We start from the raw sequence: 12,255 nt of genomic DNA on the forward strand, positions 1-12,255 counted from the left end.
TTTTTTTTTTTTTTTTTTTGTAGTGATTCTCTTTAGGAGAATTGCTATGTTGTCCACATTAGTCTTGAACTCCTGGTCTCAAGTGATCCTCCCTCCTCCAGCCTCCCAAAGCACTGGGATTTTAAGTGTGAGCCACCGCACCTAATCTGGAATAGCATTTTTAAATTTTATTTTAAGGCAATGGAACCACCTTCCCCACCAGACTCCTTGGAAACCTGACTTGATTCCTTTAAGGTCTGCACAGGCCAGTGGCCTCTGGGTGGCAGTAGAGATGCAGATTTGTCCTACCTATATTGATGAAGTCCGACCGATACTGACACGTCATCCCAAATCCAAAGTCTCTCCAAAATCCAGTTTCCTTCTTTATGACCTGCAAGAAAAGCACTGTCATTTGAGGGCAAAGTTTAGGGTGGACAAAAATAGAATGTTCAAAAACTCCTGTGAGCCACCGTGGAGTGTGGAGCCCATTCCATCACTGATAAACAGCCTCAACTGGCGCAGGAAACACAGATGGATTTGAGTCCTTGCAGACAGTCAGGAATACAGTGCACACACCAGTCCCAAAACAAGGCCTTGTGATTTTTGGCACCTCTGGCTGGAATGTTTCTAGGGCATACGTATGAAAACACACACACACACACACAATCAAAAACAAACTGGGAGAGCCAGTTTTTGAGCAGTGCCGTGGAAAAGCCACCTACGTGCCTGGCCCCACACCCGTGCCAGCGAGAACTGGAGGCTTGGGCCCCTCACACAAGCCTGGGCAGCAAGCCAGCAAAGGGCTCAGGAAGTTGAGAAAAGGGATAGAGAACAACTCGGAATTCAGCTGCCCTGGCACAGTCCACACACAGGACTCCCTCGGGGAATAAAAAGAAGTATCTGAGAGACTTCAGTATGTTACCAGCTCTCCAACTCTGCTAACTCTCGCTTGCTGAGGAAAAGGCACTAGAAGTCCAGGTTCTGAAGAATGACTCCGTCCATTCATCTTCACGCTATTTTAAAACCAAACTGCTCCCAAAAGCATCTACTGTGGTGCCAGCCTACAGGGCTGTGGAGAGGCCATCCAGGCACTGCCCAGTCTCTTACTCTGCAAGTAAATTTCCAATATACTTGCTGAAACAGCAAGGCTTTTTAAAACTGCATGTGTACATAAATATATATATATATACACACACACACACATATATATACACACACACATATACACACACATACACACACACGTATTCAGCTGAGAGAACTCTGGGAACAGTTTTGAGATCTTAGTTGTTTTACATAATTCATTCTTGCAGTTAACATGGGATGAAAATGATCCCATGATGTGATGAAAGGACATCCCCACATCCTGTCCTCTGGGGAAAGGCAGAGAGGGCGGCAGCAGGTTCCTCCTTCCCCACTTGGATTTCTATCGTTTTTGTTGGGGACATCTGGTTCTGTTCATCGCTAATTAAAAACGGTACGTGATGGGGGAGAAGCATCAGAGTCTTGGCCCAATGTGACCACTGGCTGGCTTTTCCATTTCAGGCAGGCTCCTTCACTTCTTCATGTATCTACTTTTTTTTTTTTTCCTTATAAAACCTGGGGGTTGAGCTCACTCATCCCTTAGGTGTCTTTCAGCTTTCACATCCAAGTATTTATCACATCTTCCCTCTTCCTGAAGTTTCACCACAGGCTAATTATATTCGATAAATGGCTTGCAGAAGGGCTGATGAATCTTAAACGTTCTTTAATTTTGTAACGTATGAAACTCTTACTTTCACTACAATCTACAGGTAGATGTCACTTCTACGATGTCACTTACATTCCACAGGGAATGGGGACCTGCTGCCACCCTCTCCTGCAAGCATCAGGACTGCCCAAGGAAAGTAAGGACCAAGAGAGGTTCTGTTGGTTAAAGTTGTCCCCAGCAAGTATTGTCCAGTTCTACTTCAGAATACAGGACCGTTATACAGCATCTCCCAAATGACAAGACAATTTCATTAGTATCAACTGGAAAGATTTTGCAAGGCATGAAAGTCTGGAGAAGTCTCCAAGGAGTAATTTTTTAAAAACTGGACTTCGTTCCATCTCCGCCTTACCAGGTACACGGTTTCTGTTGCAGCAGATGGACTAATATTCCTTCTGCTGGCAACCTAGACAAGTTCCCTAAGCTTAGGGGTAAAAATGGAGTCAAAGAGAAATGCCAGTATCCAATCTTCAAATATTTGGCTGGGGTACACATGGAATTTAAAAAAGAATGCTCCAAACAGGAAAGACAACTGGCCAAGCCTTGGGAAGGAAGACAAGACGGAGGCATCCAGGGACTCTGGGCTGCACTGATGTAGGGCCTTTCAAGGATGAACAAGGTGAAGGGTGACCCTCACATGGGAACAGCGTGATGGAGGCAATCTGGCTTATGAGCTGGGGAGTGAGCTGGGTAAACATTTATTAAAGTCAGTTTGGAAGCTGGCAAGCCACAGAAAGCCACTATCTGAACAGCTTGTTGAAATTTAGCCCTTTGTGGAAACCCATTTGGTCATGCCCACAGCATGTAATTTCAGGGCAAGACGGAGTTCCCTTCGTCGAGGTTCCACCACCCACAGCTGCGCTGGGTCGCTAACTGGAAGGACGCCCTCAATGGCAGTCTGGCAGGAGTGTGTGCCCTCAAGTGCTCATCCGATTACATCATGTTCCCACATAAAGCCCTGCACGCAAGGTTCCCTAATCCTCAGCCATCTCATTTCTTCTTATCCTTCTACCCTATATAAGGCCCATTCCCTGCCTCACCCCCGCCCTTGGATTCTCCATGCTCACAGGTCTCCAAGGCCAGACACTTGCAGTCCCTCCTGCCTGGGTCACCCTTTCCCCACTCACCACTAAGCTGTGCTCCAATGTCACTAGTCAGAGTGGTCATCCTGACCCTCCTGGCCCGTGTTATGCACCTGTCACCCTAATGCCACTTGCTGCACTGTCACCCTGGTTTATTTTCTCTGTAACAATTCTGGCTTCTGAAATGATCCTGTAGATGCATCTGCTTCTCTGTTTGCTGACTGCTTCAGTCACCAGCCCTGGTGAATGTAAGCTCAGGACTTGTTATTGTTCACGGCTGCATCTCCAGCACCCAGAACAATGTCCAGCACACAGCAAGTACTCAGCAAATACTTCCTCAATGAATGAACCAAGAGCAGTCCTAGGGCAGAGATGGTTCGAAGCCAGTGGAAACAGACACGCCGCAAGATGCTTGCCAGCAAGTGGCCGAGCAAAGGCCTGGGAAATGCAATGGTGAGAACCTCTCAGAATTCTGTGGCTCTGGACCAAGAGACAAAAATGTTTTCACCTCCCTGGGATCCTAGGCGGAGTGTGTGACTTCTTAGAAACTTTGCTGCAAGTTGTGAGAAGCTCCACTGTTCTGTCCGAGCATTGACAAGTGATGCACCAATGATGTCTGCTACAACAGTGGAGGAAGGAACCCTAAGATAAAGAGGAGACTTTAAAAGAAAAAAACATCTCTTCCTCCTGTTCTGGATTTCACTGATCTGTTTTCAAGTGCTATCCTCATTTATTTATATATTTATTTACTTTCTGAGATGGAGTCTTGCTCTGTTGCCCAGGCTGGAGTGCAGTGGTGCGACCTTGGCTCACTGCAACCTCTGCCTCCTGGGTTCAAGCAATTCTCGTGTCTCAGCCTCCCGAGTAGCTGGGATTACAGGCATGCACCACCATGCCTGGCTGCATTTTTTATATTTTTAGTAAAGAAGGGGTTTTGCCATGTTGGCCAGGCTGGTCTCGAACTCCTGACCTCAGGTGATCCACCTGCCTCAGCCTCCTAAAGTGCTAGGATTACAGGCATGAGCCACTGCACCCAGCCTGCTATCCTCATTTTCTAAAATGTCCTCTAATAGCTGGCCTCCTCTCAACCCTCTCTGCAGCACCTGCTCCCTCCCCACCTGAGATCCCAGCAGAGCACTGCAGGGCATGAATATACCACAAAAGGACAGTTGTCAGCCCCGTTCTCTCACAGGAAGTTTCCAGAGCCACAGCTCTGTGGGTGATTCACGTGACAGGGAGATTATTTTCTATTAGGACCAAACAACAAAACACAAATCAGCATCTCTCCCCAAAGATGTGGGAAGGCAGCCGCCCTGCAGCTGCATGTGAGCTGAGGCCGCAGTCAGTGCCTGTCTGGTTTAATGGTGCCGACTTGGCCACCTGCCCATGAAGCAATCTGGACCTGAAAACAAAATAAATAGCAACTGCTCAGGCAGAGCACCTCCTCTCAATCAGAGAGTCTCACCAGCACCGAGGCTGTGCCTGGCCTACCTTGCATTCACAGCAATGCCCGTGAGCAGGGCCGGCTTACGGGAAAGCGACCCATGCACTTGCACAGGGCCCCCATACATGGAAAGCCCCAAAGCCTGCTGTCACTGTCGTGAAATTCGTAATACTTTTTGAACAGGGGCTCACATTTTCATCTTGCACCGGGCCATGTCAATTACATAGAGGTTTCTGGCCTGGGAGGAGCAGACTCCCTGAGCTATGGCAATGTCTGTGTCCAGGCTGGTGTCCTCTGTACTGATAGAAGGAAATCCCAATTTTGCCCTGAGCTCTGCCGCTAGCGAGCTGTCCAACCCTGCCTGGGCTTTCCATTCCTTATTATCTGGACCCCGAGGACTCAGTGATGATGCTGCCGAGGGTGCCAGGAGGGCTGCATGCCTTCTTCTTGTGGCCTCTTGGTATGAAGGCAGAATGACTTGCCCAAGATCACTCAGCCAATGCTGCCACGCTCAGAACAATTCTAAGACTCCAGGGACAGTTCCATGTCTTGAGAAATAAGGTATCCTAGAGCCACAGCTTTAAAAGACTCATTTAAGAACGGACTCAAAAGCCATCTCCTCCCAGATGTATTTGCACTTATTCACAATTTGCTGTAAGTCTTTTCTAGGGGTATGCATAGAAAACACATTGTGTCTTCTAATGGAATCATACTGGACGAGGAGTCAACCAGGTCCTGCCATTTCCAGGCACCTATCATCTAAAACTAGATGCCCTTGTTGCCCCGCTGAAGCGTTTTGAGGGCAAAGGATGTATCCCCTGTTGCCCAGCATCCTCAGCCCAGGTGCAGTCACATGGCGTGGCACTCGTGTTTCCACCCCTGCCACTTAGCCGCTGTGGGCATCTGGCCCTCAATTCCTCATCTGTGAAATGAGAATATCAGCACCTCTTCCCCCTATTGAGTATTACACGAGATAATGTGGGCACGGGGCTGGATTCTGGAAAGGTTCCATAAATGGCCTCTGTTCATACTAATTTTGGTATTCGGCAGGTGTATGTTTCTTGAATAAATAAAAACAGAATGCAAGGATGCACAGGATGTGCCATGCTCATTCGGCAATTTACATAAAGGTTTCAACTGAACTGCAATGGTAAAATACTTTCCGAAGGGAGGTAGAGAGGTCAAGGGTGTGACCAGAGGGAGGCGAAGGACAGAAGCCAGCACACTTTGCGCACACTGAGTAGTATCACAAAGCCATCAGATTTAACTGATGGGTAAGACTGCATGGCAGACCAAGACGTGCGCATTGGATGCCATGGGCATTAGAAATGGTAAGGAGGTGGCCTTGAGGAGCAGTGACAGTCAGGGAGACTGAGTCACCTGGCAACAGGACTGGTTGGGTGACTACGGAGCTGGTACCACGTGTCAGGTTCTGGGGTTTACAGATACTTTCTCTGCGTCCATTTAAGAGTCGGTCTGTAGAGGACAACGAATCTCAACAAGGACTCAGGGCTTGCAGTGCTGAGCTGGAGCAAAGTTGCACCAGCTCACAAGGATTGCGGAAATCTCTTCCCAACCCTGTGTTCGGTGACGTCATGCTGGTAGCCTGAAATAAGCCATGGTGGGAGTATTTACACCATGGAAATTGGCAAATGCTATAAATCAGGTCTTTCCCCCGCACCCTCTTTTCAGAGAGCAGGTTATTAAATATTTACCAGCACACCTCTGGCTCTGTGCCAAAAAAGATTTCTAAAAACTGAATGAATCTGTGATTCAGAAACCTATCTCTGGCAGAAGGTGAACAAAAAACTGGAGTCTAGGGGAGGGAAGGAGGCTAAAGATAGTAGTGGTAGGAGGCTCCTGTGGTGACCTAAACAGGAACTGGCAAAGCGTGAACCAGGAATGTGAAACATCTAAAGTTAATGTTTGTCTAAATTATAGTTATTCCTTTCTCAGCAAATGGTTTCTACATTAAAGCACTAGCAAGTTTTATCTCATGGTTTAAACTAAAAAATTTAAATATTACTATAAAATCCCATAGTTTCACTTAATATGTATTACTAATGGTTGATACTTAGAGGGAAAAAAACAGTAATCGAAACGCGCGCGCACACACACACACACACACAATCATAAATGTGGTTTCTTGCTTTTGTCTGAAGGCAAAACACTATCAAATGACAGTGGCAACAGTCACGAGAAGGAATAACATCCAGTGACTAATGTGATCGTATTTCAAAGGCTGCTAGTAAAGATTGTCTTTTGTTTGCAAAAGTAACTTTCATTAGAGCAGCACTGTGCATCTCTGTCCTCCCTTCACCTTTGCTACTGATGTATTCCAATAAGGCTATCAAGGATGTAATAATTAATATATAGGTAGAATCTCTTCCAAGACTGAGTCAACACATACCCTTAGTAGAAAGTCATTACTCACTGATCTGTCTCCAACCATTACTTTTAATTTTACACATTCTCGCCACCTACATAATCCAACTTCATTCTATTACTTTCTTTTTTTTTTTTGTTAAACGGAGACTAGCTCTGTCACCCAGGCTGGAGTGCAGCGGTACCATCTCTGTTCACTGCAAGCTCCGCCTCCCAGGCACACTCCATTCTTCTGCCTCAGCCTCCCGAGTAGCTGGGACTACAGGCGCTCACCACCACGCCCGGCTAATTTTTTGTAGTAGAGATGGGGTTTCACTGTGTTAGCCAGGATGGTCTCGATCTCGTGACCTCGTGATCCGCCCGCCTCGGCCTCCCAAAGGGTTGGAATTACAGGCGTGATCCACCACGTCTAGCTCATTCTATTACTTACTACAGTTTTATGTTCCCCTTTGGAATTTTTGTCAAGATTTTTCCTTCATACATCAGTTCTCATCTAGATCCTAAGCAAATCTTTTCCTCTGTACTGATAGAAGGAAATCCCGATTTTGCCCTGAGCTCTGCCACTAGCAAGCTGTGCAATCCTGAACAAGCCAGTCCACCTCTACAAAAAGAAGAAAGTGAGCAAAACACTCTCACAAATTACTTCCAAGTAAATGAAAGTGTTTCATTTTTTCTGACTTCTCCACTGTCACCTAGGCCAGTCCTCTGTAGGCGGTGAGTGCTCAAGAACTGGTTTGTCCAGTAAAAAACATAATCCTACTCTTCTTTTGGGAAGAGGCAATCCTCCATCTCAAAGAGAAGAACTGCTGTGTCACCAAAGTAAACAGTCATAAATACTGAACTCTAAAATATCAGACCTCTGTGGTCTAGGAAAGGTCAAAATTGCATTTGGAAGTAAATGTCAGGGGCTGCAGGATAATTCACAGCCTCTGGCAATGGACACAGGGAATCTGAGTGGTTTCTGCTTTGACCACTAATTCTGAGGAGGCGAGAAACTTGCCTAACTGTGCTGTGCCTCTAATTCCCTTCGCAGCTCCTCCTCTGCAGGAATAATAAAACAAGGAAAAAAACGGTTGCATTGTAACACGAAAACAATTCCTTGCAAGCAAATAAGGTCTTTATGAGTTTGAAGTGGAAATATGAATCACATTCTATGTCAAATGCAGAACAACATACTACTTAAAACCAAAGGAATTTTAACTTTGATTGGCTGAAAGAAAATAAATCCTGTATCCTGTTTCCCTTCCAATCCAATTAGAAGCTTAGAACTCTGGGAAAGGAAACAAGAAGCTTCTGTCTCAATGAGGGTGATATGTGCTTCTTAACCATCGACTGTAAGCATAGGCAATTGTAACACAAAGGTATCTGTGTATGTGAACATAGAAAAAGCACAGGAAAAATATGGTGTAAAAGATTTAAAAACATTTTCTTGTAAGTGTAACTTGTGTGCTGCATAACGACATTTCTATCAACAACAGGCTGCATAAGATGCTGATCATCTAGGAAGCCAAGGTTAACTTATTATTAAAGAAAGGAAAACTTTCTTTTTTTTTTTTTTTTTTTGATAAATACCAGTAAACGAGTTACTTAAAGAATATAACAATAGACAGTAGACATCTCATAATGCTTTTTGTGTATTTTCTTTTAAAAATTATGTACTCAACATGGTATTCATTTAAGGCAGATTGTGTGCTAAAAATTCCTCCATGAGGTGAGGACATAGTTTACTGATCTCATGGAGGTAACATAATAATGTATTCCCTAATTCTGGCATTCAGCAAATGTCAGTTTTGCTGTGTCATGTTGTAGTGTAAGTCAGATTTTGGAATTTACTTATTTATTTTCCTGAGAGAGAGTCTTGCTCTGTTGCCCAGGCTGGAGTGCAGTGGCATGATCTTGGCTGACCGCAACCTCTGCCTCCCAGGTTTAAGCGATTCTCCTGCCTCAGCCTGTGGAGTAGTTGGAATTACAGGTGCACACCACCATGCACAGCTAATTTTTGTATTTTTAGTAGAGACGGGGTTTCACCATGTTGGCCAGGCTGGTCTCGAACTCCTGACCTCATGATTCACTTGCTTCAGCCTCCCAAAGTGCTGGGACTACAGGTGTGAGCCACCACACCCAGCCAAGGAAAACTTAAAAAATAAACTTAGTGTCACCTAAGTCTACAGTGGTTATAAAGTCCACAGTAGTGGACAGTCGCAGGCCTTCACATTCAATCACCATCCACTCACTGACTCATCCAGAGCAAATTCTAGTCCTGTATTACAAGCTCTGCTCATGGTAACCATTTTTAAAATCTTTTACACCATATTTTTCCTGTGCCTTTTCTATGTTTAGAAACAGAATATCACTGTGCTTCAGTTGCCTGTAGTATTCAGGACAGTCACATGCTGTACAGGTTTGTAACCTGGGAGCAATAGCCGGTACCACACAGCCTAGGTGTGTAGTTGGCTATGCTGTGTAGGTTTGCATAAGTGTGCTGTATGATGTTTGAACATGATGGAATTACTTGACGATACATCTCTCACGACATATCTCCATTGTTAAGTAACACATGACTATAGATGAAAACTATTTTCTTTGAGACAGGGTCTCACTCCATCACCCAGGATGGAGTGCGGTAGTGTGATCTCAGCTCCATACAGCCTCTGCCTCCCAGGCTCAAGCGATTTTCAGCCTGCCTAGTAGCTGGGACTACAGGTGTGTGCCACGATGCCCACCTAATTTTTTATTTTTTATTTTTTAGCAGAGATGGGTTTTGACACATTGGCCAGACTGGTCTCAAACTCCTTGCATCAAGTGATCTGCCCATCTTGGCCTTCCAAAGTGCTGGGAATTAAAGGCGTGAGCCACCAAACCCGGCTGAAAACTGATTCTTAAGACGTGAAAAACTCTTACTGTTTTTATGTATAAAGCGCAGATGTAGACACAGTACAAAAGCAGATACACAGTATATCTGTGGTACTACAGTTCCACTAGGGGAAAAGTGAACTGTATTATTAGTAAACCTGGTGCAGCCCAAATTGAAGCCATGCTAGGATATAAGACATGAACGTTGTCCAACCTGAGGGCCCCAAAGTTGAAACTTTCTGGAAAACATAATATCAGCTGCCAGAGGTTCACTGTGGGGTAGAGGATGAAAGGCACAGGATGGGGCTGGAAAGAAGAGGTTTTGTTATTTCTGGAAGCTTACACACACAGTCAATCCTCAAAGAATTTCACAGAACAAGCATTTTGGATGGAAATCAGTTTCCCCTCCCATTGCATGGAAGCATCTGAGGCCTGGTGCTATTGTGTCTTCAGGTTCCCACAGCAGATATCCTTCCTCCATACTAAGGGGTCCTCAATGGGAAGAAGCATGGATTTGCCTTAGCAAGAGGCAGAGCTGCCCACAGAAAGGAATAAGAGACATCTCTCAGATGGGAAGGCCACCATGAGATACAGCCTGAGCTAGAACACAGCTTCAGACAAACCTGGCTCATCTCCCTGCAGGAAAAGATCACAGCCCAGCTTGAGGTGGGAGAAGCGTCTTTTCCCTTTCTGCCAATGCTGCCAACAGTACCGGGAAATTCCATCCATGGGGGCCATGCCCACGCAACACAGAGATCCTCTTCTGGCTTGCCTTTCCTCCTGCTGCCTGCACTGCTTCTCTGCAAAGTGGACTAACTGCCTGTGACAACAGGGACATCTCAGCCTACTGGGACCCTTGAGGGCCTTGTGCATCCACTATCCATCACCTGTGCAGCCAGGATCTTAGCAGAGAAGTCCTTCCAATATTCCTTTGAGAGTCACCTTGCCAGTGATACTTTTAATGCCAACGTCCACCCAGGCACTGTGATGTGTGGGAACGGTGGCACCAATGGGAAGGGCACTGGGAATTTCCACTTCAAATTCACAAAGACCTTATTTGCTTGCAAGGTCCAGGGAATTGCTCTGACCCTCTCTGGGGTGAGCCACCCCTTTCTGATTTCTGTCAAATGGGAACATAAATCTCACCTTTGCTACCCTGTAGGATTTTGCAAAAATCAAGAGAAACTGTACTGCATCCACAATGCAACAATACTAGTTTCCAAAAACCATTGATGGAAACTACGAAGGTGTGAAATTACCTTTCTGTAAAGTACTGCTTCCATTTATTTTCCGCTTTAAATATTGCAAGCACCTTTAACCAACGAGGCGCCAGAGCAGAGGCTAGCACATCTGCCGAACTTGAAAACTACTAAGGGAATCATTGCACGGATTTCCACTCACCTTTGCTCATGGTCAGGTGCCCCTGGTAATGACAGACACTAAACAGAGCCACACAGAGGCATCTGCAGGGTAATTACTCACCAGCTGCTGTTCTAAGGGAGGGACTGCATCATGGTGGCCGTATATTATGCCAGGATTGTACTGACTGAAAAGAACTGGATAAAATACCTTCTTCCCTGCAAACCAGAAAACAAACATTCACTTAAAGTGACAGATCCAAGTAGTAGGTTTGTTCCTTGACATTTGGCCCTCAGAAACACCCCAGATATTTGCACCCACTTTTTTTTTTTTTAAGAGAGGCAGTCTCACTCTTGTCACCCAGGCTGCAATACAGTGCTGCAATCTTGGCTCACCGCAACCTCTGCCTCCTGGGTTCAAGTGATTCTCCTGCCTCAGCCTCCTGAGTAGCTGAGATTACAGGCACCCACCACCACACCTGGCTAATTTTTTTATTTTAGTAGAGATGGGGTTTCACCATGTTGGTCAGGCTGGTCTCAAATTCCTGATCTCAAATGATCTACTCACCTCAGCCTCCCAAAGCGCTGGGATTACAGGCATGAGCCACCACACCCGGCCTGCACCCACTTTTCCTTTTCCCTTCACTCAGCTCTAACATGGGTTTTAGAAGTGCAGCACTAAGCAGACCAGACAGTCAGATCTGCAAATATTTCCGATCTCCCAGCACAGGAATGATATTTGAAATACTGACAGTCCATGACCAGGCACTGGGCATCATGCCTTGGGAGGGGGTGTTGAAAGAGAGTCCCGGAGCCCCCCACCCCACCAAACATTAAGCCTTTACTTGCTGGCTCATGGAGTCATCTTAAATGGTTGACTTTGGGTCTGGGTGACTTTGGGCAGTTGGACTAGAGTTAGAGTGTCCGGGGTGGTAGCTCTTTATCAATTTACACAGAAGTAGTTCTGTATTTTAGCAACCGGCATGGCCGTGCCAGGTTCATCAGCTCAGTAGCAGCCTTGCCTATGAGTGGAGTCTGTGAAAGTTGTTAGTACTGTGGGTTCTTTGTGCGAATAGCTCTTCCACCCTAGGTAACCGCCCTCAGGTACGCCTTTCTCTTTAGGGGTGGGCAGTTTTCCAGGTCCACATCTCCCCCACCTCACTTTCTCCTGGGAATGTTCATGAAAGCTGACCTCCCAGTTGCAGATGGAAGAGGGGTTATGGACATGAACATGGGAAGAGTCCCAGAATTATGGTGACTGACAGGCCTATGATGTGGCCTCAAATGAGAACTCAAACCAGATGGTGACATGGTTTGGCTGCGTCCTCACCCAAATCTCATCTTGAATTGTGGCTCCCATAATCCCCAGATGTCCTGGGAGGGACCTGGTGGGAGGTAACTGAATGA

General features: G+C 45.9%; 1 protein-coding gene across 7 annotated transcripts in view; it reads right to left on the minus strand.

Moving 5' to 3' along the window:
• The window catches only part of CSGALNACT1 (chondroitin sulfate N-acetylgalactosaminyltransferase 1), a 365,212-nt gene that overhangs the window by 5,610 nt on the left and 347,347 nt on the right, over positions 1 to 12,255 (minus strand). For all 7 annotated transcript variants that reach the window (XM_017867278.1, XM_017867277.1, XM_017867275.1 and 4 more), the window contains 2 exons: positions 10,973 to 11,067; positions 289 to 370 (listed from right to left, as the gene is read on the minus strand). In XM_017867278.1, coding sequence (XP_017722767.1) covers positions 289 to 370; positions 10,973 to 11,067 — 177 coding nt within the window. The remainder of the gene's footprint in view (positions 1 to 288; positions 371 to 10,972; positions 11,068 to 12,255) is intronic.

Source organism: Rhinopithecus bieti, unplaced genomic scaffold (assembly GCF_001698545.2).
Source record: "Rhinopithecus bieti isolate Rb0 unplaced genomic scaffold, ASM169854v2 scaffold_2888, whole genome shotgun sequence".
Lineage (NCBI taxonomy): Eukaryota > Metazoa > Chordata > Mammalia > Primates > Cercopithecidae > Rhinopithecus > Rhinopithecus bieti.